The following is a 27,416-nucleotide window of genomic DNA, read 5'->3' as shown; positions in this document are numbered from 1 at the left end:
AACTCAGTAGCTAGGAGCTGGAGCCAGGATTTGAATGTTTCTGACCAAAGCCCATGCCTTTTGCTGCATTTCTCTGCTTCAGGCCTGTTCCATTTGGTTTTGGGAGGAGGGAGTGGTCACCATCTGAGACTGGGTCAGTAACCACTTCCAGACTTTAATCAAGAAGCTTTCTTGGCCAGCGCAGTGGCTCACACCTGTAATCCCAGCACTCTGGGAGGCCAGGGTGGCGGATCACTTGCCGTCAGGAGTTTGAGACTAGCCTGGCCAACATGGTAAGACCGTCTCTACTAAAAATACAAAAATAAGCCAGGCGTGGTGGCGCGCGCCTGTAATCCCAGCTACTCAGGTGGCTGAAGCAGGGGAATCACTTGAACCCGGGAGGCGGAGGTTGCAGTGAGCTGAGATCATACCACTGTACTCCACCCTGGGTGACAGAGTGAGACCCTGTCTCAAAAAAAAAAAAAAAACAAAACACTTCAATCAAGGAGCTTTCTGGATGCTTTGGGGCCAGAGAATGTCAGTCACTGCCCAAGGGGAGCAGTCATGTCTCTTAGGGGACCCTGGGCAGGGAGTGCCAATGGAGGCAGTTTGCTGTGTGGGTCCGGTCCTGTCATTTTCTCTCCTAAGTCCCCACCCCATCCTCCGAATGCTTGGCTAGGACAGATGGCCTGGTTGGCGGCTGAAGTCCTCTTGCAAGACACTGTGGAGATCTGAACTCGGTTACCTTTCCCCTAGCAAGAGGGTGGACAGGTGGTAACAGGTGGTGGCCAGGAGCAGGGAGAGATGGGAATATCATAGTATTAGAAATGATCTATGGAAAAGGATAATCTGACTTGTGTGGTTTAATTTAATCCTTGAACTTTGTAGGTTGTTTGAGGTCAGGGACCTTGTCTTTCCCATTCAGTTGGGACAACTGGAGGATGAGGATCGTCTCTCCACGCCCTGCTGGAGGCCTCCCCACTCTACACATTCACCCCCTCCACAGACCAGGCCTCCCTTCCTGCAGCGAAGCCCCCAGGTTAGGCCCAGGGCAGGCAGGAAACCTCCAGATGGGGAGTCCCCGATCTGGGAACACGCCGCTGTCTGGAACTAATGAGGCCATGGAAACAGCCTGGTTTAACTTTTTTCCCAATCTGTGGGTCTAAAGGCCTCCCACAACCCCCACTTAACCCACTAGCCATTCCCCTCTGCTCCTCAATCTGTTCCAAAAGACACCCTAAGGCCATTGGTTTAATCTTTTATTTGGAACAAAGGAAAAAAGGACTGACACCAATTTAGCCTTTTGAGTGTGCAGAGCTCTGCCCTCCCTCCCAGCCCTCAGCCCCAAATCCAAGATTTCATAACCCTAACACCCACCCAAGCAGGTTCCCTCACACATGCCCTCTGTTTTCTTCTTCTATGGTTCCTTAGGGAAAGGAGCCTTCTTCAGGGATGAAAAGCTAACTACAGCCCAATCCTGGCCTCCAGCAGCCCAGGGTCAGCTCAGCCTCCACTGGAGGCGAGGGAGGAGGGCAAAGGGCATGGGAGAGGTAGGGCTGCCCTCCAGGAGCTGTCCCCTTCCCTAGGAGCCAGTCAGGAATGGGGAGGAAGGTGGAGGGGTCCTAGGGAGCTGTCACATAGAGGAATAGGGGCTGGGAGTGGGGATAACAAGAAGTACAAATAAAGAGAAAGTTTGGGGAGAGGGATAACAAGCTCAGCTGTGCCTGTGATGTGGAGGGGTGGTATGGTGGGGGACCAGCCATGGCCCTATCCAACCCCAGGCTCCACCAGCCCCAAATTGGCTTTGCAAATCCAAACATTTTAAAGAAGGGGTTTGGGGATGGAAGAGAAACGGGGTAGAGGTCTGTGCTGTGGATTTTCATCTAGGGTGGTGGGAACACCAGAGATGTCTCCTCTGCCATCGTTTTAGTTGGCTCCTGGACCTCCTCCCAGCAGAGGGAGGGTGACTGTCAGCAGGTCAGTCCCACCGCCACTGTCCCCCTCGCAGTGGGCCTCTGTGTCTCAGGCCCGGCCAGGCTCTCTGCCCCTCAGAGCTCCTCGTGGACCCGCTCCTGGTCCTCATCTGACTTCAGCTTGAGCTCCTCGACTGTGATCTTGCCGTCCTGGTTGCGGTCCTGGTTCTGGAACATGTCTCCTATGGTTTTCTCGGGGTCCTGCCCAGGCATGAGGCGTCCTTTGCCCTCACTCACTTGAGCCTTGATGAAGGTGGAGAACTGGGGGAGGGGAGAACCGGGGGAGTGGGCAGTGAGGGTGATGGCCTTGGGAGGGGCCCCAGGTGGAGGTCAGTGAGTGCTTTTTTTTTTCTTATTTTTTCCCAGGCTCCCCCGCACCCTGTAACTCAGGAAGGGCTGGGAAAGGCACTGGTGCTGGGGTCCTGGTGGGGGCCGGGGTGGAGGTGTGGCATGGGGGATAGTCTGTGACTGGTCTCAGGTAGGGAACAGCCTGCATGTGTGCCCAGGAAACAGCAGGGACGAGGAGCCTGAGGTACGGGACTCAGCACAGGCAAGAGCACAAGGGCGGGTGGGTAGTCTGGACAGGAACATCTTCCTCCATGATTCCTGGGTGCGGGGAGTGCATGGGCATGGTTATTAGCACTGAACCTTCACTCACCTCCTCTGGAGGGACCTCTCCATCCTTGTTGAGGTCCATGTCTTCAAACAGGTTGGCAGGAGGGTCCTCATGCCACACAAACAGGTAGCCTGTGGGCAGCCCATCCTCCCGGGACACCAGCTCCACGTCAAACAGTAACACAGCACTGCCTGGGACTCCCCGGGCTGGAGGGAGGGCAGGAGAGAAGGGAGGAGTCCTAGTCAGGCCAGGGTCTGGGCCTGGCTTCACTGTTTCCCAGCCCACAGGCCATAGTTTCCCCTCCTGGGGCTAGGCTGGAGAGTGGGGCATGGGATGTTTAAGGAGCCACCCTGAAGGCATTCCTGACCCCTCCCACCAGCCATCAGGCCCACAGTGGGCAGGAGCAAAAGGGACGGATGCCAGTTAGATGACGGTCTCGGGCCGGGCGCAGTGGCTCACGATTGTAATCCCAGCACTTTGGGAGGCCAAGGCGGGTGGATCACCTGAGGTCAGGAGTTCAAGACCAGCCTGACCAATATGGCAAAACCCCATCTCTACTAAAAATACAAAAATTAGCTGTGCATAGTGGCAGGTGCCTGTAATCCCAGCTACTAGGGAGGCTGAGGCAGGAGAATCGCGTGAATCTGGGAAGCAGAGGTTGCAGTGAGCTGAGATCACGCCACTGCACTCCAGCCTGGGTGACAGAGTGAGACTCCGTCTCAAAAAAAAAAGAAAACAAGATTACGGTCTCAGCCCCTCACCTCCACTCTCCCCGTGGGCCAGATGCGGGGGCACGATGAGCTGCCGCCTCTCTCCCACACACATGCCCTGCAGGCCCGTGTCCAGGCCTTCGATCACCTTGTTGGCCCCCAGAGTCGCCTCCTGGGGGGCCCCGTAGTCATGCCTGGGGGAGAGCAGATGCCCAGGTCAGCAGCCAACCTGTCCCCTGCCAGCGCACACCCCACTCTCTCTGAGGTGGGCCCAGAACAAGCCCTCAGTTCCGGAGTGACTCCCACTGGTGACTTGGACCATGCAGCAGAGTGCAGGGGCCCAGCGGTGCAGACGTGGGGTTCCCTTCTCATCTTGCCTCTGCCCCCTAAAGTATGGCCTCGAGGGCTCATGGCTCCCTGCGTCAGTCTCCCCTCTGTGAAATGGAAAGAGCAGTTCTCCCGCAACGGTTGGTTTCACCTTCCCTTCCCCGGCGACGCAGAGAATTTCATCTCCTCATGGCTCCCCAGCATGCTCTGAGATGGGGACTTACAGAATCAGCAAGAGGCTGAATGCTCCCCTGGCGCTCGAAGACCAAGAGGGAGGAGCAGGCGTCGGGGTACAGTGAGGAGGACTCCCCATGCCTGTGCCCACCCACCTGCCCAGTCCCGGCCCCACCCAGGACCCACGAGGTGAAGAGCTGGGTGCCGTCCAGCAAAGAACAGTTGTAATGGTATCGAACAAAGTCCCCAAGCTTGGTGGTCTCATTGCAGGTCTCCGATGGCCGGGACAGTGTCCTGATTTCCACCACATCCGCAGGGTTGTGGAAGTCAATGACATGAACGTTGAAGATTAGCACGGCAGAGCCAGGGATCTTGTCTCCTGAGGACAGAATGGGGGAGTGTGGTCAGCTCAGAGCACTAGCAGAGGCTCCTCGAGGTCTCTCCATGGAGGCCCCTAGACCTGATACCCCTTCCCGACCCAGAGGATCCAAAGGAGGATGGGACGGGATGTTTGTCCAGAGTCAATTCTAACAAACTCTCATTGGGGCAGGGGGCAGGGGAAGGCGGCTTTCCAGTTAGAAAGCCCTTTTCCACTCACCATCTTGCAAACTCCCAGTAACTTATCCTGCAGATCAGCTTGGCTTGCCCATTATACAGGTGAGGACGGTCCTGGGGGTATGCTGGTTCTGTTTTTCCATAACCACCCTCCCTCCCCAAACTCAGAGGAGTTGGCTGCCCTTCTCCACTGCAGAAGGGGAGAAGTGGGGCGCTGCCCTGGAGGAAACCGATGGAGTCCGGGTGGCAGGAATCAGATGGGGTGACCAGATGTAAGCTGCATGCATGTTTTTGTGATGAGAGAGGCCGAGTGGTGGCTGGAATCCCACTGTGGGAGGGGGCGTCCTGACCACAATGGGCAGTTTGGAGGAGGAGCTGAGGTGGTGGCTGGGGAACGCCCCTACCAGTTCCATTCTCCCCGTAGGCGAGGTGTGGGGGGATGGTAATTCTCCGGCGCTCCCCTATGCAGGCGCCCTGTAGCCCCTGGTCCATCCCGGGGATGATGTAACCCTGCCCGATATAGGTATTGTAGGTGTGGTTGCGGGAGTAGCTGCAATACAAGGTGGGAGGGCCAGGAAGGGAGTCAAAGGGGTCCTCCCCTTCCAGGCAGCTCAGAGTGACCCCCAGTTTCGTCCACATTTCACCCAGCCCCCGCCCTCCCACCTCAAGACCCTCCTGACCTGGAATCGAAGAGGGTGCCGTCCATCAAGGAGCCATTGTAGTGGTAGCGCATGAAGTCCCCGGCCACGGCTCTGCGGACACAGCCGGCGGGGAGCTCCAGCGTCTCTAGCTGGACAGTGTCCTTCGGGTTGTGCACGTCAATCAGGAGGATGTGAAAGACCAGCGAGGCATGTGGGGGGATCACTGTCCCTGGGGAAGGGATAAGGCCTGAACCATATGGCTGGGGAGCAAGCCCAGGCTCTTTCTTGACTCAGGAAGGCCCAGTGGGCACCATGCAAGGAGACACTAGCCCCACTCTCCAGAGCACTTTCCCGCCCATCAGCAGCCCTGCTTCTTGCTCTTCCAGTAAGGCCTGAGCTTGGTGTTCCCCAGGGCCAACACCGGCTCATACTGAGCCTTCATGTGAATCAGAATAAAGCACCCCTTCTTAGTGAGACAGCAGCAAAGGTAGATTTCATCCTGCCTTGCGTCCTTGGCTGGATGTCCTTGTGCAGTATACAACCTGAGCAACTGTATGTGGAGGCCTGATTTTCCCTCTTCTGGAGAATTTCCCCTTGAGTCCTTGCCCACCCTCACCATAGCCTTTCTCGCCATAGGCCAGGAATGGAGGGATGATAATTTTCCTTCTCTCTCCAGGACACATGCCCAGCAGCCCCTGGTCCATGCCCTTGATCAGCCAACCAGAGCCGACGTAGGTATCATAAGTGCCGCCCTTACTGTAGCTGCAGAAAATGAGGTGGAAGTAGGAGAGGCAGGCTGGGCCCTGGACTCCCACTCCCCATGCCACAGTCCCCAGTGCCTCAGGGCTTCCCTCCAGCCCCTTACCTTGTGTCGAAGGAGGTGCCGTCCAGCAAGGTGCCATTGTAGTGGTAGCGGACAAAGTCACCGTCCTGGACCATGCGGGGGCAGTGGGGCGGGCGCAGCAAGGTGCTCACCTGCACGGTGTCTTCCTTATTCCACACATCCAGCAGAACCACATCGAAGTAGAGGGTGGCATCCGGTGGAATAAGCCCCGCTGTGAGGGCGCAGCAGCATGGAGGTCTCAGTTCTGCTCTGCCAACCACGATCCCAGCCAGGGCCCTGTTATTCCCCTTCCTCTCATCCCAGCACCAGGAGACCCAAACCAGGCACAGAGCAGCCACTATTTTTGTTTTGTTTTTTTTAAGAGATAGAGGCCGGGCACAGTGGCTCATGCCTGTTATCCCAGCACTGTGGGAGGCCAAGACAGGTGGATGGCTTGAGCCCAGAAGTTCAAGACCAGCCTGCACAACATTGTGAAACCCCATCTCTACTAAAAATACAAAAAATTAGCCATGCATGGTGGTGTGCACCTGTAGTCCCAGCTATTTGTTAGGCTGAGACGGGAGGATTGCTTGAGCCCAGGAGGCTGAAGTTGCAGTGAGTTGATATCACACCACTACACTCCAGCCTGTGCAACAGAGTGAGACCCTGTCTCAAAAAAAAAAAAGATGGGGTTTTGCTCTGTCACACAGGCTGGAATTCAGTGGCATGACCATGGCTCACTGCAGCCTTGAAATCCCGGGCTCAAGCAATCCTCCCACCTGAGCCTCCTGAGTAATTAGGACTACAGGCACACACCACTACGCCTGGATAATTTATTTTATTTTTTGGAAAGACGGGGTCTCACTATGTTGCCTAGGCTGGTCTGGAACTCCTGGGTTCAAGCAATCCTCCCACCTTGGCCTTCCAAAACTCTGGGACCATAGATGTCAGCCACTGCCCCAGCCAGAGCTGCCACTCTTCATACTGCGTGCACAGCATGACATTGGGCAAGTCACCCCTCATCTCGGCACTTCAGTTTTCTCACCCCAGGATCCCTGATTCTGCCTCCTGGTCTCCTCCATCCCCAGCTTGTGCCCCAGCCCTTCTCACCCAGGCCGATGCTCCCATAGCCCAGGTGGGGAGGCACAATGAGGCGTCGCCGCTCGTTGACACACATGCCCATGAGGCCTCGGTCCATGCCAGTGATGAGGCGCCCCACGCCCACCACGATGGCCACCAGGGTGTTTCGATCATAGCTGAGGGGGAGGGACAGATGGGATACAGTGATCTCAGACACATACTGCCCATGGTGGCATAGGTGCACAGGTGTGCCTGCACATACGCACACAATCCCCCCTCCCTATACCCAGGTGTGGATATGCACACACACTTCTCGCCTCCTTTTCAAGTTCCCCTCCTAGGTCAGCCGTGACACCCACCTTAAGGGAACAGACTGTTACAAAAAGCAAGTCCCTGAGGAGGTCAAGGGCTGCTATTGCCCTGGAACAGGGTTGGGTGGGATGCATGGGCCTGATTGCTGCTACTATTTGCTGACAGCAAGTGGGCAGTGGCAGGTACAGCACGGAGGGACAGAGGAGCATTACTATATGGAATTAAATGCTTGGCATTTTACATTCCGTATCTTCTTTCTCTCCCCTGTGAGGTGGGCAATCTTGTTCTCATTTTTCTTATGAGAACAATGGAGACTTGAGAGACTCAGTGCCTTGCCCAAGGTCACACAGCTAATATTAATATGTAGTCAGCTGAGTTCCAAAGCCCATGTTTTTGCCATTATACTGTCGGCTCTCCAAGGAAAAGACAAGGAGAGCAGAGGTGGGGTGGGAATTGGTTTCACATTTTGAAAAGGCCTATTCTACAATCCTGGCTAACACAGTGAAACCCTGTCTCTACTAAAAATACAAAAAAATTAGCTGGGCATGGTGGCGGGTGCCTGTGATCCCAGCTACTCGGGAGGCTGAGGCAGGAGAATGGCGTAAACCAGGGAGGCAGAGGTTGCAGTGAGCCGAGATTGCACCACTGCATCTCCCATCTAGAGACGGGGTTTCAACGTGTTAGCCAGGATGGTCTCGATCTCCTGACCTCGTGATCCGCCCATCTCGGCCTCCCAAAGTGCTGGGATTACAGGCTTGAGCCACCGCGCCCAGCCCAGAAAACTTTCTTAACCCATGGCCCCTTCAATTAAAAAAAAAAAAAAAAAAAAAAAAAAGGGCCGGGCGCGGTGGCTCAAGCCTGTAATCCCAGCACTTTGGGAGGCCGAGACGGGCGGATCACAAGGTCAGGAGATCGAGACCATCCTGGCTAACATGGTGAAACCCCGTCTCTACTAAAAATACAAAAACTAGCCGGGCGAGGTGGCGGGCGCCTGTAGTCCCAGCTACTCGGGAGGCTGAGGCAGGAGAATGGCGTAAACCCGGGAGGCGGAGCTTGCAGTGAGCTGAGATCCGGCCACTGCGCTCCAGTCCTGGTGACAGAGCGAGACTCCGCCTCAAAAAAAAAAAAAAAAAAAAAAAAAAAAAGAAAGAAAATCTCCCATCCTCACTTTACTTCTGAAAACTTAAAATAAATTAAAAGTGTATATAATTGGCTGGGTGCAGTGGCTCATGGGCAACAGAATGAGACTCCAGCCTGACGACAGAGTGAGACTCTGTCTCAAAAAAAAAAAAAGTGCCTATTCTAAAAGTGCCATGACTTTTGTTTTTAGTTATACACTTTAATGTATTTACTTTTTTGTAAATGTAAATACTTTTAATGTATTTACTTTTACTTATTCATGTGTATTTTTGGAGATGGAGTCTCGACTCTGTCAACCAGGCTGGAGTGCAGTGGCACAATCTCCGCTCACTGCAACCTCCGCCTCCTGGGTTCAAGCAATTCTCCTGCTTCGGCGTCCCAAGTAGCTGGGATTACAGGCACACGCCACCATGCCTGGCTAATTTTTGTTTGTTTGTTTGTTTTTGTTTTTTGAGACAGAGTCTCACATTGTTGCCTGGAGTGGAGTGCAATGGAGTGATCTCAGCTCACTGCAACCTCTGCCTCCGCCTCCTGGGTTCACGTGATTCTCCTGCCTCAGCCTCCCGAGTAGCTAGGATTACAGGTGCACACCACCACACTCGGCTAATTTTTTTGTATATTTAATAGAGACGTGGTTTCACTATGTTGGCCAGACTAGTCTGGAAAAAGGCAGGTGGGTATTATAAGAAGACAGCCGGCTGGACCTAGGGGTAGGGCATGGCTCCCTGTGGAGGCCCTGTCTGTCTACGTGTCACACAGTCGGACATGCCACCCTGGCCTCGTGATCTGCCCGCCCTGGCCTCCCAAAGTGCTGGGATTACAGGCGTAAGCCACAGCGCCCAGCCTTAAATTTTTGTATTTTAGTAGAGACAGCGTTTCACCATGTTGCTCAGGCTGGTCGCAAACTCCTGGCTGGTCACAAACTCCTAAGCTCCTTGGCCTCCCAAAGTGCTAGAATTACAGGCATGAGCCAACATACCTACCCAACTTAGAAAACTTTTTTTTTTTCTTTAAGACAGAGTCTTGCTCTGTTGCCCAGGCTGGAGTGCAGTAGCGCGATCTCCACTCACTGCAAGCTCCACCTCCCAGGTTCATGTCATTCTCCTGCCTCAGCCTCCCGAGTAGCTGGGATTACAGGCACCTGGACCACACCCGGCTAATTTTTTTTTTGTATTTTTAGTAGAGACGGGGGGTTTCACCGTGTTAGCCAGGATGGTCTCGATCTCCTGACCTCGTGATCTGCCCGCCTCAGTCTCCCGAAGTGCTGGGATTACAGGCTTGAGCCACCGCACCTGGCCAGAAAACTTTCTTTTTTTTTTTTTTTGAGACGGAGTCTGGCTCTGTCGCCCAGGCTGGAGTGCAGTGGCCGGATCTCAGCTCACTGCAAGCTCCGCCTCCCAGGCTTACACCATTCTCCTGCCTCAGCCTCCCGAGTAGCTGGGACTACAGGTGCCCGCCACGTCGCCCGGCTAGTGTTCTGTATTTTTTTTAGTAGAGACGGGGTTTCACCGTGTTAGCCAGGATGGTCTCGATCTCCCGACCTCGTGATCCGCCCATCTCGGCCTCCCAAAGTGCTGGGATTACAGGCTTGAGCCACCGCGCCCGGCCCAGAAAACTTTCTTAACCCATGGCCCCTTCAATTAAAAAAAAAAAAAAAGAAAGAAAGAAAATCTCCCATCCTCACTTTACTTCTGAAAACTTAAAATAAATTAAAAGTGTATATAATTGGCTGGGTGCAGTGGCTCATGGGCAACAGAATGAGACTCCAACTAAAAAAAAAAAAAAAGTGTTCCAAGCTCAACACTCATGAGCTGGGCTCCCAGAGTCCCCATCAGGGACAACAACCCCTAAATCCCAACCCCTGCCTCACTCCCAGCAGTCAAGTGCTCAGCGCAGCGCTTCTGGCTACTACCCTATACCTGAATTTGCCCACCAAGCGGACAGGTTTTAAGTCTGGATTGTTTCCTTCTCAGTGTTGTTATGAAGGCTTAAGCTCTGCATGAAGTTTCTACAAGTTCAACAGCATCAAGTCATACGGTTTTCCTCAGGGTCAATGTTAATGTGTGCTGAACTGGCTGGAGGACTGCCAGGCCCTGCGAGAAGCCTACATTCATTCATCCATCTCCTTTGAGTCCTAACATAAGCCTTAGCAAGTAGGTCCTGTTTTTGTCTCCATTTTTCATATAAGGAAAGTGATGCTTAAAGAGACAAAATTCTCTGTCCATGGTCATAGCCTGGATTTGAACCAGGGTCTTGGGACTCTTGGAGTTTGTATGCTTACCCCAATATATGCCTGCCTCTAAAGTCATGGCCACTAATTTCCTGTTGGCTGAGTTGCGTGTTTCTGAGGAGAGTCTAAGAAACACTGACTCTTTCGGTGTGCTGTGGGGTCCGTGTATAACTGGGACCCTAGGTTTACCCCTGAGGCTGGCACACAGCCCTGCCCTGTCCCCGCTAACAAAAGTGGACTTGCTGGAGCAGACCAAAGGCCTGGATCAGACCGGGAGGCCACCTCACAAACCCCAAGGGCTGGCAAAATGGGCGGCCTGCGCTTCTTTCCTGATATACCTAAAATGGAGAGAGATGAGGGTTCCAGGAGAACCAGAGAGGGAGGTATGAAATTCCTCTGAGGAGCCCAGGGTGGCATGTCCGACTGTGTGACACGTAGACAGACAGGGCCTCCACAGAGAGCCATGCCCTACCCCCAGGTCCAGCTGGCTGTCTTCTTATAATGCCCACTCGCCTTTTTCCCTGCCTACCGGCTGCTGAAAACTCCCACCCCCTCCAAAAAAAGTTCTATTCCCTCTTCTCTAACCACAAAGGCACTAAAAACGGAGTGGAACCAGAGAGGGAGTCAGGGTGGTTGGAAAGGTATGGGGTCCAGGCTGATAGACCACCCCAGGGTTCTCAAGCAGCAGGGACCACCCCCTTCCCCGCCACACTGTAGGCCAGAACACCCCTCTCCATCAGGTCATTAAATACAGCCCTGGTAACTACACAAGGCAGTTCACCTTGATTATCGAGTCCTTTCTGGGATGTGGAGAGCTTGTGAGAAACAAATGGGATCCTTTGAGAAGAGAGGGTTTGGAAATGGGGACAGGAAGGTATCTTTGGGGAGATAGGTGTCTGGGAGGCCCCAAGGGTGCTGTCTGGGGTTAGAGTATTGGGATGTAGAGCTTAAAAGAGGCAACAAGGAAACAGGACCCCGGGTTCAGGAGACAGAGTGGTGAATCTGGGGGCGCCCAACCGGGGTTACCTTGAGTCAAACTTCTTGCCATCTTCGAAAGTGCCGTTGTAGTGGTAGCGCACAAAATCCCCCATCTGCACTTCCCGAGGACAGGCCCTGGGGATGTGGTACCTCTCGATAACCACATCTTCCAGGGGCCCCCCGGCAGGGCTGGCGCGGCCCAGCCCCCTCCCCACGGCCTGCACCACCAGTAGCAGCAACTGCAGCAGGGGGAGCCGGAGGAGGCTGTGGCTGGGGGGGCCCGCGGGGAACATGGTGCCTGCAGTTGGGACCGCCGGCAGTGAGGGCGAGCAAGGGAGCCGCCGCCAACCTCCTTCCCCCGCCCCCCGCCTCCCAGAACTGGCTCCCCCTCTTCCTGTCCTCCTCCCCTACCGCCGCCCTGGCTGGTCCACGTGGAATGGGGGCTGGGAAGACAGAGCTGGCCTGGCCAGAGGAGCGGCGGCGGGGGGGGGTGCAATAGGAGGAGGGGGCCAGGTTGAGTGTGTTAGAGTCGGAGGGAGGCCCCACAAAGAACTCCGGGTTCCCCCTCCCCCCATCTTCATCCCTGGCTGCGAGACCTGGGGCCTGGCCAGGGAGGGAGGCCCGGGAAAGATGAGAACTCTGAGTGGACACCGAAGGAAAAAAAAAAAAGTTCAATGTCTTTTTTCGGAGCCCCCGGGTCCTAAAGCCGGGCGGAGAGTTCCCCTTGCTTCTTTCGCGGGTAACTCCAATTCTAGCCCCCTCCAGGTGGGTGGTGAAGCAGCGGAGTGTGAGAGACATCTCCGTGCTCGTCCCTGACCCCAGCTGTGCTCCAAGGGAAGGCATCTCCAGGGAAGAGCAGCTTGGTCCCACAAAAGCTGGACTGCAAGAAGGACTTTGTGACTTGGGATGTGACGGGCACGGAGACGGAGTGGGGGGTGGTGGCAGCGCAAGGTGTGCAAGTGACAGCAGGTGTGTGCCTCCGACGTGGGCGGGGAAGACACTGGGAGGGCGCAGGAGGGTGCAAGAGGGCGCAGCGACTGAAGGCCCGGCTCCAGGGCTTCCCCCTCGTTTGGGCAGCGCAGAGGAGGCAGCCCTCACTCAGTGTCCTGATCTCAGGCGGGGCACTGTTTGCGTGGGGAGGGGCTTCCTGGGCTCCCCATCTCTGGCGGGAAGCGCTCCCCGACTCATTCTCTGCCTAGGGGACACCCCCACAGCAGGACCCCGGCCCACGGAGAGGACTTAGGACACTACCGGACCCTCCGGGAAAAGAGGGGAGACTTCGTGACCCAGGCCCGCCCCGCCTTGCCGCCCTCGTGCCCGGCGCTAAGACCCAGCGGGCGCGCGACCCGCCCCGGGCCTGTCCCTGTCCCCTTCCGTCCGCGGGGCCGCCAGCTCAGCTCTGGAGAGCCGGCGGCGCGGCGGGCATGGCTCGGGTGGCGTGGGGGCTGCTGTGGCTGCTGCTGGGCAGCGCCAGGGCGCAGTACGAGAAGTACAGCTTCCGGGGCTTCCCGCCCGAGGACCTGATGCCGCTGGCCGCGGCCTACGGGCACGCGCTGGAGCAGTACGAGGGCGAGAGCTGGCGCGAGAGCGCGCGCTACCTGGAGGCGGCGCTGCGGCTGCACCGGCTCCTGCGCGACAGCGAGGCCTTCTGCCACGCCAACTGCAGCGGCCCCGCTCCCGCACCCAAGCCCGACCCAGAGGACTGCCGCGCCGACGAGTGGGCCCGCGAGCTGCGGCTCTTCGGCCGCGTCCTGGAGCGCGCCGCCTGCCTGCGGCGCTGCAAGCGGACGCTGCCCGCCTTCCAGGTGCCCTACCCGCCGCGGCAGCTGCTGCGCGACTTCCAGAGCCGCTTGCCCTACCAGTACCTGCACTACGCGCTGTTCAAGGTGGGAGCCCGCCCCCACCCGGGGACCTGTCTCGGGCTGGGCATCGTGTCACTCCACCGATCGGTCGGAGGAGCGTTGCCTTCACCCGCGGCACGAAGCCAGCCGTGCGCTAGGGACCGCGAGCTCCGTTCTTACTGACCCGCTCCCCGAACCCCTACCCCCCTACCAGGCTAACCGGCTGGAGAAGGCGGTGGCGGCGGCCTACACCTTTCTCCAGAGGAACCCGAAGCACGAGCTGACCGCCAAGTACCTCAACTACTACCGGGGGATGCTGGACGTCGCCGACGAGTCCCTCACGGACCTAGAGGCCCAGCCCTACGAGGTGGGGTGGAGGGGCAGGAGGAGGGTCCCGCCGATAGGACTTGTAGAGGAGGGGAGATGTTGGGGGCGCCCTGACTCCCCCTGCCACGCCCCTTCCAGGCCGTGTTCCTCCGAGCTGTGAAGCTCTACAACAGCGGGGATTTCCGCAGCAGCACTGAGGACATGGAGCGGGCCTTGGCAGAGTACCTGGCGGTCTTTGCCCGGTGCCTGGCCGGCTGTGAAGGGGCCCATGAGCAGGTGGACTTCAAGGACTTCTACCCGGCCATAGCAGGTATCTGCCACCCAGACCACGGCAGGCAGTCCTCTCACCCACAGGCTTGGTAAGGCAGATGTTCCCTCCCTGCACGTGGAGCACTGCGAATGTGGAGGAGCCAGCCGGGAGGAAGGGCTTGTCTGCTGAAAAAGACACTGGGTGTAGGAGCCCCAGCTGGAAGTGTCCAAGGGGCTGGATCAGTGCAGAGAGGCAGTGACATCCCTAAAGGGTTTGGGAAGTTTGGGTTCACAGGCCTTTCAGGCAGAGGGCAGTGCAGATGCAAAGATGCAGCAGTGAGAAGTAGCCCAGCAGGTGTGTGCAAAAAGCAATTGGTAACCAGAAATCACACCTAGTCTAGGGATCTCTAACCCTGGGGTCCCTTGAGCAGGGGCAGAAAGGACTGTATGGCCAGGTGTGGTGACTCACACCTGTAATCTCAGCATTTTGGGAGGCCGAGGCAGGCAGATCACGAGGTCAGGAGTTCAAGACCAGCCTGACCAACATGGTTGAAACCCTGTCTCTACTAAAAATACAAAAATTAGCTGGTCATGGTGGGTGCCTGTAATCCCAGCTACTTGGGAAGCTGAGGCAGAATTGCTTGAACCTGGGAGGTGGAGGTTGCATTGAGCCAAAATCGTGCCACTGCACTCCAGCCTGGTCGACAGAGGGAGACTCCGTCTCAAAAAAAAAAAAAAGACCTTTAGCTTCTCTGTTTGGACTTCTGCCCCACTTCTGGACCTCATCTGCTGTTCTCCCAGAATGCCCTGGCTCCCTCTGGCTCGGGGTGGTGGTTGAGTGGTGGGGGTGGTGAGTCAGCCCAGCCCACAGTCATCTTCCTCATCATCATTTGTCATATAGTATGCCAAGCACTTTACACACATTCTTTCCTGTGATTGCAACAGCAACACGTTTTCTGGACAAGCAGTAGGCAGAGCTTGGATTTGGAGTCTTCTCCACTGGGGGACAGAGCTGTTCATTGCAACGCCAGCCTCTCACTCCGCCTCCCACCCCCAGATCTCTTTGCAGAATCCCTGCAGTGCAAGGTGGACTGTGAGGCCAATTTGACCCCCAATGTGGGCGGCTACTTCGTGGACAAGTTCGTGGCCACCATGTACCACTACCTACAGTTTGCCTACTACAAGTGTGAGCCCCCTGGGTGGACTTGGGCAGGGGAAGAGGTGATAAGGGAGAGGACTGCATGGGAGCCTCCCAGAGTTGTGGGGAGCTTTCCTTCAGTATTGAGGACCCTGGGTGATAGGAGGAAAGGCTAGGGGCAGTGGGGATACGGGGAAGGCACCCTGGGAGTCGGGCAGGTGAGAGGCTGAGTGGGAACAGACAGCAGCCTCAGGGAGAAGTAGAGAGTCTCTTGGGCAAATGACTAGGCAACCAACAACTGCAGAGCACTTGACAGTTTATTTTTATTTTTGAAACGGAGTTTCACTCTGTTGCCCAGGCTGGAGTGCAGTGGCACGATCTCAGCTCACTGCAACCTCTGCCTCCAGGGTTCAAGTGATTCTCCTGCCTCAGCCTCCTGAGTAGCTGGGATTACAGGTGCCTGCCGCCACACCCAGCTGATTTTTGTATTTTTAGTAGAGACGGGGTTTCACCATGTTGGCCAGGCTGGTCTTGAACTGCTGACCTCAGGTGATCCACTGCCTTAGCCTCCCAAAGTGCTGGGATTATAGGTATAAGCCACTGCGCCCAGCCAACACTTGAGAGTTTATAAGGCAGTTTATCTTATGTGGTCCTTTCACCAATACCATGCAGCTGGCATTACTGGACCAATTTTTCAGATGGGGAAACGGAGGCTTATAGGGCAAGGGACTGTTAGTGTCATGACTAATAAAATGTGGCACCAGGACTTGTGGCTCTCCTCACTGGAGAGATCCTGGCATCCACTGGGGCTGGAATGGACAGCCTCCAGTGTTCCTGCTACTTGGAGATGCCAAGATTCAGACAGAGCTGAGAATCAGAGCAGAGGGGCTAAGAACCAAGGGGCCAGGAGACCCTTCCCGGGTACAGATAGCAGAGAGGCTGAGGGCCTCTAATTCCCTAGAGCCATCATTCTCCAGCCATGTGAGCTTGAGCAATTTATCTAACCTCTCTGTGACTCAGATTTCTTGGCTGTAAAATGGGGATGACAGTTATAGGCATGGCCGGGCATGGTGGTTCACACCTGTAATCCCAGCACTTTGAGAAGCCTAGGCAGGCAGGTGGCTTGAGCCCAGGAGTTCAAGACCAACCTGGGCAATATGGCAAGATTCCATGTCTACAAAAAATACAAAAAGTTAGCCAGGCATGGTGGCGAGTGCCTGTAGTCCCAGCTACTGGGGAGACTGAGGTGGGAGGATTGCTTGAGCCCAGGCGGAGGCTGTAGTGAGCCGAGATCATACCACTGCACTCCAGCCTGAGTGACAGAACAAGACCCTGTCTCAAAACAAAAACATACAAAAAATTAGATGGGTGTGGTGGTGCCTGCCTGTAGTCCCAGCTACTCAGGAGGCTGACGTGAGAGGATCACCTAAGCCTGGGAGATCAAGGCTGAAGTGACCATAATTATACCACTGCACTCCAGCCAGGGTGATAGAGTGAAACCCTGTCTCAAAAACAATAAAAGGACAATAACAGGCTTAGGTGAGTTAGCCAAGGCATGGCATAGGGTGAGTGCCCACTACATGCTAGCTGGCATTATGCTTGGGTGGGGTAAGGAGTCCATTAGGTATTCTGGGAGGTGGCTGGGTAGCAGGGGTGCTGGACCGAACTGGGAGGGAGATGGGGTTGACTCTGAAGGGGAAGTGCTGGAGCAATTCCTCACCCCTGTCCTGCTGCAGTGAATGATGTGCGCCAGGCTGCCCGCAGCGCCGCCAGCTACATGCTCTTCGACCCCAACGACAGCATCATGCAGCAGAACCTGGTGTATTACCGCTTCCACCGGGCTCGCTGGGGTCTGGAAGAGGAGGACTTCCAGCCCCGGGAGGTGGGCACTGCTTTCTGGGGCACTTGCTGGACATGCACTTTGTAAAAAGTAAACTGGCAGCCGGGCGCGGTGGCTCACGCCTGCAATCCCAACACTTTGGGAGGCCGAGGCGAGCGGATCACGAGGTCAGGAGATCGAGACCATCCAGGCTAACATGGTGAAACCCCGTCTCTACTAAAGAGACAAAAAATTAGCCAGGTGTGGTGGTGGGCGCCTGTAGTCCTAGCTACTTGGGAGACTGAGGCAGGAGAATGGTGTGAACCTGGGAGGCAGAGCTTGCAGTGAGCCGAGATCGCGCCACTGCACTCCAGCCTGGGTGACAGAGTAAGACTGTCTCAAATAATAATAATAAAATAAAATAGAAAATAAAAAATAGGCCGAGCGCGGTGGCTCAAGCCTGTAATCCCAGCACTTTGGGAGGCCTAGACGGGCAGATCACGAGGTCAGGAGATCGAGACCATCCTGGCTAACACGGTGAAACCCCGTCTCTACTAAAAAATACAAAAAAACTAGCCGGGCGAGGTGGCGGGCGCCTGTAGTCCCAGCTACTCGGGAGGCTGAGGCAGGAGAATGGCGTAAACCTGGGAGGCGGAGCTTGCAGTGAGCCGAGATCCGGCCACCGCACTCCAGCCCGGGCAACAGAGCGAGACTCCGTCTCAAAAAAAAAAAAAAGAAAAGAAAAAGTAAACTCCTGGCTTCCGTGGAAGGCATGGATGGGAAATGGAAAGAAAGAATATGAGTTGAGGTTAGAGTCCTGGATTCAGAGCTCAGCCCCACTGCTGTGTGGTCCTAGGAAGACCATGGCCCTTTCCGAATCTATTGCCTTACCTGCAAAATGGCAGTGGTATTGCCCACCTCACCAGCAGTGTCCGACGAGGGATGTATGAAGGTACACATCCACTCCTGCCTGCTCCACTCCCTACCTTCATTACCCTCACGGCTGACCTTTGTCCGTCTTCCCCAGGAACACCCTAGGTAACCAATGGAGGAAACCCATTGGAATTGAGGGCCAGGCTAGCAAATATGGGACACATGGTGCCACTCCTGCCTTCCTTGTCAGTGGCAGACACTGCTTATGGATTGAGGGACTCTTTCTCACCAAACCCTCAGAATCCTTAACCCAGTGTTCCAAGCAGCCACGATGATCTGATTAGCTTGTGGGCTGATACTTGATACTTGAGCTGGAAGAGGGTCAGTGGGCACAGATCCTAGGAGCCCTGGCTTCTTGCCATCTGGCAGCAGGGTATGGCTCACTCCTACCCCGTCCTTTCCTTCTTCCAGGAGGCCATGCTCTACCACAACCAGACGGCCGAGCTGCGGGAGCTGCTGGAGTTCACCCACATGTACCTGCAGTCAGATGATGAGGTGAGTGCCTCCTGCTTTCCAGAACTAGGCTGTGATGGGGACACCTTGGACCTTTTTCTGGGGCCCCCAGTGTGTCAGAATTCAGCCCCAGCCCCTGGTGGTCAACTGTCATGAAGCAGAGAGGTTTGCCTATTCCTTGTCTAGACTGTCCCTTCCTTCCCCAGCCTCAGTATTCTCATGTCCCCTTTCTGTACATGTCCCAGTCCTGCTCCTCCCAGGCCCAGCTTACATGGTGCCTCCTCCAGGAAGCCCTTGCCGCATGCCCTGGCTCTTTGTTCTGGGTTAGCGGTGCCCACTCTGACCCTGTGTGCCTCCCTGGCCACCTGTGGCCTGGACCTGGGTGATGCAGCCCTGGTGCAATCTGTAATCCTGTAATCCCAGCAATCTGGGAGGCTGAGGCAGAGGGATCACCTGAGATCAGGAGTTCAAGACCAGCCTGGCCAACATAGTGAAACCCTGTGTCTACTAAAAATACAAAAATTACTCAGGTGTGGTGGTGAGCACCTGTAATCCCAGCTACTTGGGAGGCTGAGGCAGGAGAATCGCTGAACCCAGAGGCAGAGGTTGCAGTGAGCCGAGATCACGCCACTGCACTCCAGCCTGGGTGACAGATTGAGACTGTCTCGAAAAAAAAAAAAAAAAATTAAGCGAGATCAAGTATGTATTTTTCTTTTTTATTTTTTCTTGGGAACAGAATCTTGCTCTGTCACCCAGGCTGGAGTGTGCAGTGGCATGATCTCCACTCACTGCAACCTCCACTTCTTGGGTTCAAGGGATCCTCCTGTCTCAGCCTCCGAGTACCTGGGATTACAGGCGTGTGCCACCACGTCCAGCCAATTTTATTTTGTATTTGTAGTAGAGACAGGGTTTTACCACGTTGGCCAGGCTGGTCTCAAACTCCTGACCTCAAGTGATCTGCCTGCCTTGGCCTCCCAAAGTGCTGGGATTACAGGCATGAGCCACCTCGCCTGGCTGAGATCAAGTATGTAAAGCACTTGATAAAGAGCCAGCAGCCGGTAGGTGCACAGTGAATGGCAGCCCAGTCTCTCTCTGTCACCCAGGCTGGAGTGCAGTGGTGCAGTCTCAGCTCACTGCAACCTCCACCTCCCAGGTTCAAGCGATTCTCCTGCCTCAGCCTCCCGAGTAGCTGGGATTACAGGTGTGCGCCACCACACCCAGAATACAATACCACACCCAAAAATACAAAAAAATTTTTGTATTTTCAGTAGAGACATGGGGTTTCACCATGTTGGCCAGGCTGGTCTTGAACTCCTGACCTCAAGTGATCCACCCACCTCAGCCTCCCAAAGTGCAGGGATTACAGGTGTGAGTCACTGCCCCCAGCATATGGGAGCCGTTTTGACGGCTGTCTCTTGTTCCCTGTGGTTTGCCAGACACCAGACTAGGGGCTGGAGTAAGTTAGTGAAAGTCATGATCCATTTCACATGCAGCTCACAGTCTAGTGGGGGAAGCACAAACAGCTGCTGGAGAGGGCAGCACACGGCACTGGGGGAGGTCTCCAGCCCAGCCAGAGTCACCAGAAGGGCTCAGCCTGGAACTGACGCCTGGCTTTGGAGGGATTAGTGTGGGTTATGCAGGCACAGGGGACGGCAGTAGTTCCTGGCAGGGAAACAGTATGAGCAAAACCATTATGCATGGACTGGCAATATTCTCGCCAGAGTCTTTATGCTTAAAAGATGGGGCTGTGCAGGGGCGATGTTTGTGCTGACACCAAATTCTGCTGGTGGTGCCCTATGCAGCCACTCAGGGAGGGGCAGTTTGGGGAAAATCCTCAGAATGGTCTCATTAGATCTTGAGACTGGGAAGGGAAGGGGCTTTGGGGACCAAGAGATGGGATGGGAGGTCCCATTGGCCAGGAAGGGAGCCCATATGGGTTTGGGCCTACTGTGACCCTGTTTCTCCCGCAACTGTGGCGCTACTCTAGATGGAGCTGGAGGAGACAGAACCGCCCCTGGAGCCTGAGGATGCCCTATCTGACGCCGAGTTTGAGGGGGAGGGTGACTACGAGGAGGGCATGTATGCTGACTGGTGGCAGGAGCCGGATGCCAAGGGTGACGAGGCCGAGGCTGGTCAGTGACACGAGTCCTTGGGGGGTGGGAATGCAGCCTGGGATGGAGGTTGGGGACAGATGGATTCACCCGCTGGACTCCAGAGCCCAGGATGTGTTTGGGTGCCAGGGCCCATCCTCCAGGGGCCTCCAGCCTGTTGGCCCCTGTTCTGCTTGGGGGTGGAGGCGCAGCATCTCCCCTGGAGCTGGGACCAGCTGAGACCTGTCCTGGGGAGCCTCACCCCACCTCCCATCAGGACAGCACCTGGTCACCCATTGGGAGTGGGTGGGGGGCCAACCCCAGTGCTTTCTCCTTTCCTTTTCAGAGTCAGAGCCTGAACTGGCATGAGAAGGGGACACCCCACACGCCTCAAGCTTGGGAAGCCTGGTCCCGATGGCCCCACCCTCACCAGCCTGGGCAGCAGCAAGAACTATTTATTAAAAACTTAAGATGGGCCAGGTGCGGTGGCTCACGCCTGTAATCCCAGCACTTTGGGAGGCCAAGGTGGGTGGATCACTTGAGGCCAGGAGTTCAAAACCAGCCTGGCCAACATGGTGAAACCCCCATCTCTACTAAAATATATAAATTAGCCGGGTGTCATGGCGGGCGCCTGTAATCCCAGCTACTTGGGAGGCTGAGGCAGGAGAATCACTTGAACCTGGGAGGCAAAGGTTGCAGTGAACTGAGATCGTGCCACTGCACTCCAGCCTGGGCGACAAAGCGAGACTCCATCTTTTAAAAAAAGCAAACTTAAGATGGGCTGGGCGTGGTGACTTATGCCTGTAATCCCAGCCCTTTGGGAGGCCGATCACTTGAGGTCAGGAGTTCAAGACCAGCCTGGCCAACATAGTGAAATGTCATCTCTACTAAAAAATACAAAAATTACCCAGGCATGGTGGCGCACACCTGTAATCGCAGCTACCCGGGAGGCTGAGCCAGGAGAATCACCTGAACCCGGGAGGCTCAGATTGTGAGCTGAGATTGTGCCACTGTACTTCAGCCTGGGTGACAGAGCGAGACTCCATCTCAATTAAAAAAAAAAAACTTAAGATGGACATAGCTGACTGGGCCCCTGTCCTGCCCCACCCGTGAGTGCTGCGACCCAGACCCATCCTGCCACTTCTGTGTCTGTGGACCACAGGATGGTGGTGGCATTGCAGGTTGGCAAGTGGGCTGACAGGGTCCGCCCTCCCCACTGCTCAGCCCCTCACCTGAACAGTCTCCTGGACAAGAAGTTTCCAGCTGCTGGCTGGAGTCTCAGGCCAAATTGCAGAGGGTCCTCCAGGGTACTGAAGAGCACTGAACTAGGAGTCTAGTAGTTCCACGGCCCTGACCAGTAGGTGCTCAATAAATGTTTGTTGTTGAATGAGTCATAGCACCTGTGGTCGTCTCCCCGGAGCTCAGTTGTGAGGGTACAGGCCCTTCCCTCCCTCTCTCCGCACCTGTGTCCCCTCGTCTGTAAAATATGGGGCGGAGGGGCACCATCTGGTCCCTCGCTGGTCCTCTGCACCTGGGGCTGAAGGTTCTGCGAGAGAGGACGCAGTGTGCAGACCCGCCGCCAGGGGGCGTGAGAACACAGTCCTCCCCAGGCTTGGGAAGACAGTGGTTTCAGATTTCTGAGATGGGAAGTCCTGTATTTTCCTAGTTCAGGATCACTTCCCTCGGGGAATGTGGCGAGTGTGGGAGGGGGCCAAGGACATTTGCTCCTGGTGTTTACTTTCTGGGCATTTACTGACCCAGATTCCTTAGAGTCAGAGGAAGCTGGCCCTGCTGCTGCCCTCTATTCCCCCATTCCAGAGCCGGGTTGGGGCCCCAGCTGAGCAGCCAGAGGAGCCCCAGGGATGTGGTTTGATTACTTTGGGCTTCTTGGGGTGCAGTGGGACAGCCAGATCCCTCTTGACCGATTTTACATGGGCTACCGGGAGTAGTGGGTCCCGGTGTGCAGGGTGTGCTGGCAATGATGGTGCTTGGTGGCTACCTCATAGCCTGGGACACACCGACAAACCCCCACCCCTATTCCACAGCAGGGAGGTGGGGGCAAAAGGGGTCTGTCTGGGAGGAACCCAGGGCCAAGGCCAGCCGGGTGACAGTTCTGCCCTGTATTTCCAGCCTCCTGGGGGCAGGGTGGCAGAGTTGTCTTCCTACTCGAAGGTGGAGTCAAGGCTGGGAAGCCAAGTTCTCACTGCCCCACCGCTACCTTCTCTCCAGATGTGCCAAGTGATCTGGCCTGCGCCCTGTCCGCCACTGTTCCCAGGAGGACTCCCTGTCCCACCCCAAACCCCTCCCCTAGGCCTTTGATCGGGATGAGAGCTGGAAGGGCAGAGTCTGAGTCTGGAAAAAGGGCCAGGTCAAGGCTGGGGGCTCAGTGACCTCACTCCTTCCTCCCGTGGGTGGGTCTTCCAGGGAAACACATCTGCAGTGGTAGCGTTTCCTGACCGCCTCTAGGTGCAGGGTGGCCCCGCCCCACCTCACCTCTTTCAAGCTGCTGTATTATCAGGTCCACCAAGGCCCAGCCCCTGTTTCTGGGAGGGGCTGGCCCTTCAGAGGGTGGGGAGCGGGATGTGCTGCGGCGTGTCTGCGCAGACGTGAACCCGCCATGAGCACGAGCTTTGGAATCTGGACGGCTGGGTGTGGGTCTGAAAGTGCCTGTGTGCTTGTGTGCTTATGTGTTGTGTGGATGTGCGGGTCAGGGTGTGAATGTGTGCCTGCGTGCATGCATGAATGTGGGTTTTTTTTTCTTTCTTTTTCTTTTTTTTTTCTTTTTGAGACAGAGTCTCGCTCTGTCGCCCAGGCTGGAATGCAGTGGCGTGATCTCAGCTCACTACAACCTCTGCCTCCTGGGTTCAAGCAGTTTTCTGCCTCAGCCTCCCAAGTAACTGGGATTACAGGCACCTGCCTGTAATAACCCAGCTAGTTTTTGTGGGATTTTGTTTTTGTTTTTGTTTTTTGTTTTGAGACAGTGTCTCACTCTGTTGCCCAGGCTGGAGTGCAGTGGCATATCTTGGCTCACTGCAACCTCCGCCTCCCAGATTCAAGCAATTCTCCTGCCTCAGCCTCCCGAATAGCTGGGATTACAGGTGTGGGCCACTGTGTCTGCTAATTTTTGTATTTTTAGTAGAGACGGGGTTTCGCCATGTTGACCAGGCTGGTCTTGAACTCCTGACCTCAGGCAATCTGCCCACTTAAGCCTCCCAAAGTACTGAGATTACAGGCATGAGCCACCCTGCCCGGCTAATTTTTGTATTTTTAGTAGAGACAGGGTTTCACCATGTTGGCCAGACTGGTCTCAAACTCCTGACCTCAGGTGATCCGCCCCACCTCGGCCTCCCAAAGTGCTGGGAATGAATGTGTGTTTAGAGGGATTCATTCACTCAATCAGCACATATTTATTGAGCACCTACTATGTGCCAGGCATGCTGAGGCACTGGGCGTAGAAGAGTGAACAGAGCAGGCCAAACGCCGGGCCCACATGGGCTTACATTCTAGCAGGGAGGCAGGCAGAAAACAATAAATGTCAGAATGTATGAATTAGGTATGGCAGATATGGAGGTGGGGAAAGGATCTGAGAGCTGATCCTCTTGCAGTTTGCAGTTGAGGTGTGATGGTAGCTGTCCAAGTGTGCATCTGAGCATGGCGTCTCCGAGTGTGTGGTGAAGCAATGTGTGTATTAGGGAGCAGGCCCGCCCTCTGTTGGCACCACTCCTGTGCAGCCCTTTAGCCCAGGCCATTGGCCCAGCCTTGCCTTACTCAGCTCCCCTTTCCCAGGGAACCGCCAGCTCCTCCAGCCTCCCGTGATGCCAGCATCTCCCCATAGCCCAGCCAGCTCCCCAAACCGGTGAAACCTACTCCCAGCCAGTCCCAGTGTGGGCCCTCTGGGGCCCTCCAGCTCATTCTTCTGACTCCACCCATCCAGACAGTTTCACGTCCTCCACACCTCCATCTCAGGCAGCCACCTCACCACCTTCCCCCACACCCCACCCAGCACCTCACCAGTCCTAGAATCTTGGAATAATGGATTGGAGGTTAGGGATGACCAAAAGGGCTCTGGGGAGGCTGGCCTCATGCAGCAGGACCAGACTCAGATGTCATGGGAAGACCCATCCTAAGGAAATCAGAGCTACTACGATGTACTAAGTGCCTACTGTGTGCCAGGCACTTGGGAGCTTATTTTTTGAGACAGGATCTTGCTCTGTCACCCAGACTGGAGTGCAGTGACAAGCACGGCTCACTGCAGCCTCCACCTTCCAGGCTTAAGCCATCCTCCCACCTCAGCCTCCCGAGTAGCGCTGACCACAGACACGTGCCAGCACACCCAGCTAATTTTTTTGATTTTTGGTAGAGACAGGGTCTTGCTCTGTTGCCTAGGCTGGTGTCAAACTCTTGGGCTCAAGTGATCCTCCTGCCTTGGCCTCCCAAAGTGCTGGCATTACAGACATGAGCCAATACCAGGCCTCTTGACAAATTATTCATAACCCTCAAAACAGTCCTGAGATGCAGATGTCAGTTCCCCTCTGCTGCAGGTGGGGCTGAGGAATGACAAGCAATTTGTCCAGGGTTCCTTGAGGTGGTTGGTGACTGAGCTGGGTTTGGATCTTTTCTCACTAAATCTGCTGCTGCTCAGAGTAGGGAGAGAGTACCCTGGTCGCAGGGGCTGGCCTGGTGTGTGTTTGCTTGTTTCTGAGACATAGTCTCACTCCAGCCCAGGCTGGAGTGCAGTGGCATGACCTCGGCTCACTGCAACCTCCAACTCCCTGGTTCAAGCGATTCTCCTGCCTCAGCCTCCCGAGTAGCTGGGATTAGAGGCATGCGCCACTATGCTGGGCTAATTTATTTTTAGTAGAGACACACCATGTTGGCCAGGATGGTCTTGATTTCCTGACCTCATGATCCACCTGCCTCAGCTTCCCAAAGTGCTAGGATTACAGGCGTGAGCCACCCGCCTGGCCGGCCTGGTTTTGTTAGGCTGTCAGCTGGGGCCAGGGAGAGGAGAGGTGGGCTGCAGGATGTGGAGATAAATCCCCTACAGGGCCCTGCGCTGTGGCTCACACCTGTAATCCCAGCACTTTAGGAGGCCAAGCAAGGCGGCTGGATCACTTGAGCCCTGGTCAACATGGTGAAACCCTGTCTCTACCAAAAAGTACGAAAATTAGGCCAGGCACGGTGGCTCACGCCTGTAATCCCAGCACTTTGGGAGGCCGAAGTGGGCAAATCACCTGAGATTAGGAGTATGAGATCAGCCTGGCCAACATGGTGAAACCCCGTCTCTACTAAAAATACAAAATTAGCCAGGCGTGGTGGCACATGCTTGTAATCCCAGCTACTTGGAGGTTGAGGCAGGAAAATCTCTTGAACCTGGGAGGTGGAAGTTGCAGTGAGCCAAGATCGCACCATTGCACTCCAGCCTGGGCAAGGAGAACAAAACTCTGTCTCAAAAGAAAAAAAAAATAAAAAGAAAATTAGCTGGGTGTGGTGGAATGCGCCTGTAATCCCAGCTACTCAGGAGGCTGAGGTAGGAGGATCACTTGAGCCTGGGAGGGGAAGGTTGTAATCAGCCAAGATCAGGCCACTGCACTTCAGCCTGGAGCCTGGATGACAGAGTGAGTCTAAAAAAAAAAAAAATCCCCTGCAATGCCACAGCTCAGCTCTCGCTGAAGGAGGCAAGGAGTGGGAAGGGAGGTGGAAAGAAAAAAATGAAAGGAAGAAAGGAGGAAGGGAGCAAAGAAGGAAGAAATGAAGGGAGGGAGGACAGAAGAAGGAAGAAATGAATTAGGGGAGGCAGGGGGTCCTGGGGACAGAGTTGCTGGGGTCACTTAGACTAACAACTTCCTGAATTCTGAGAGTCATGATCAGGGAGGTGGGAGGGAGTCCCTTGGGCTCCCCACAAATTCAGTAAATGCCAGCAGAAGAAATTCCACTCTTAGATTTGAAAAGTAGTTCTTGCCAGGTGCAGCTCATGTCTGTAATCCCAGCACTTTGGGAGGCCAAGGCAGGTGGATCACCTGAGATCAGGAGTTTGAGACCAGCCTGGTCAACATGGTGAAACCCTGTGTCTACTAAAAATACAAAAAATTAACTGGGTGTGGTGGTGGGCTCCTGTAATCCCAGCTACTTGGGAGGCTGAGGCAGGAGAATCACTTGAACCCGGGAAGTGAAGGTTGCAGTGAGCCAGGATCTCACCACTGCGCTCCAACCTGGGTGACAGAGTGAGACTCCCTCTCAAAAAAAAAAAAAAAAAAAAAAAAGGCCGGGTGTGGTGGCTCACGCCTGTAATGCCAGCACTTTGGGAGGCCGAGATGGGCGGATCACGAGGTCAGGAGATCCAGACCATCCTGGCTAACACGGTGAAACCCCGTCTCTACTAAAAATACAAACAATTAGCCATGTGTGGTGGCAGGTGCCTGTAGTCCCAGGCAGGAGAATGGCATGAACCCGGGAGGTGGAGTTTGCAGTGAGGCAAGATTGCGCCACTGCACTCCAGCCTGGATGACAGAGCGAGACTCCATCACAAAAAAAAAAAAGGAAAAAAAAAGAGAAAAGAAAAGTAGTTCTTGAAGTCTCAACTTGGTTCTCTGTCTCTGGGAGAATGGACTCTCCCTTGGGAACAAAGAGAGGCCCCTTCCCCTTGTCAGAAAGCTGTGGCCAGTTGTCACTGGAGCCAATAGCTCAAGATGATTGGGGAGGTCCTGGCAGCCACAGGGCTCAACTCTTAGACAGTTTCCCCATTTTTAGGCCTTGCTCCAGGCCTTCTTTTTTATCTTGTCTCTAAGGACAGCCCTGCAGATAGATGGCTTCCATTTTGTGGATGGGGAAACTGAGGCCCAGCGAGTCTGGGTTGGGCCCCCAGGGCTGAGGCTCACTCTAACTAGGCTGGCGCAGCTCTGCCCAGTCCCTTCATAAGTTCCAAGATGACTTGGGAATTAGATGAGAGTGTGCTGAGGGCTGGGGACAGCCCCCTGGTACCAGCCCCATCCCAAACCCCAGGTCTGACCTATGGACGCATCACCGCA

The 27,416-nt window shown here is 55.3% G+C and overlaps 2 protein-coding genes across 2 annotated transcripts; one reads left to right on the top strand and one right to left on the bottom strand.

The window, feature by feature from the left end:
* Positions 1 to 1,224: 1,224 nt before the first annotated feature.
* FKBP10 (FKBP prolyl isomerase 10) lies at positions 1,225 to 12,090 on the bottom strand. Its single transcript, XM_010386507.2, has 10 exons — positions 11,587 to 12,090; positions 6,909 to 7,054; positions 5,841 to 6,030; positions 5,592 to 5,737; positions 5,015 to 5,204; positions 4,739 to 4,884; positions 3,966 to 4,158; positions 3,330 to 3,472; positions 2,611 to 2,774; positions 1,225 to 2,213 (listed from the first exon to the last, which is right to left on the bottom strand). Exons 1-10 carry the CDS (start codon positions 11,829 to 11,831, stop codon positions 2,028 to 2,030), a joined length of 1,749 nt encoding a protein of 582 aa, XP_010384809.1. The 5' UTR covers positions 11,832 to 12,090; the 3' UTR covers positions 1,225 to 2,027.
* Positions 12,091 to 12,267: 177 nt separating this feature from the next.
* On the top strand, positions 12,268 to 21,784 carry P3H4 (prolyl 3-hydroxylase family member 4 (inactive)). The gene is made up of 9 exons (XM_010386520.2): positions 12,268 to 12,507; positions 12,738 to 13,424; positions 13,594 to 13,746; positions 13,845 to 14,016; positions 15,013 to 15,141; positions 16,830 to 16,975; positions 18,257 to 18,340; positions 20,286 to 20,430; positions 20,735 to 21,784. The coding sequence occupies exons 2-9, from the start codon at positions 12,963 to 12,965 to the stop codon at positions 20,755 to 20,757; spliced, it is 1,314 nt and encodes a 437-aa protein (XP_010384822.1). The 5' UTR covers positions 12,268 to 12,507; positions 12,738 to 12,962; the 3' UTR covers positions 20,758 to 21,784.
* The last annotated feature ends 5,632 nt before the right edge of the window (positions 21,785 to 27,416 follow it).

Source organism: Rhinopithecus roxellana, chromosome 19 (assembly GCF_007565055.1).
Source record: "Rhinopithecus roxellana isolate Shanxi Qingling chromosome 19, ASM756505v1, whole genome shotgun sequence".
NCBI lineage: Eukaryota > Metazoa > Chordata > Mammalia > Primates > Cercopithecidae > Rhinopithecus > Rhinopithecus roxellana.
This window is presented reverse-complemented; position numbering and strand designations above follow the sequence as displayed.

Bases quoted from the DNA above. Each gene is read 5' to 3' on its own strand.
- P3H4 (XM_010386520.2), top strand. From the start codon at position 12,963: ATGGCTCGGGTGGCGTGGGGGCTGCTGTGGCTGCTGCTGGGCAGCGCC. The intron at 14,017-15,012 runs GTATCTGCCACC...TCCCACCCCCAG, and splicing joins CTTCTACCCGGCCATAGCAG to ATCTCTTTGCAGAATCCCTG. The intron at 18,341-20,285 runs GTGAGTGCCTCC...GCGCTACTCTAG, and splicing joins ACCTGCAGTCAGATGATGAG to ATGGAGCTGGAGGAGACAGA.
- FKBP10 (XM_010386507.2), bottom strand. From the start codon at position 11,831: ATGTTCCCCGCGGGCCCCCCCAGCCACAGCCTCCTCCGGCTCCCCCTG. The intron at 5,205-5,591 runs GTGAGGGTGGGC...TCCCTTCCCCAG, and splicing joins CTATGGCGAGAAAGGCTATG to GGACAGTGATCCCCCCACAT. The intron at 4,885-5,014 runs GTCAGGAGGGTC...CTTGTATTGCAG, and splicing joins GGCACCCTCTTCGATTCCAG to CTACTCCCGCAACCACACCT.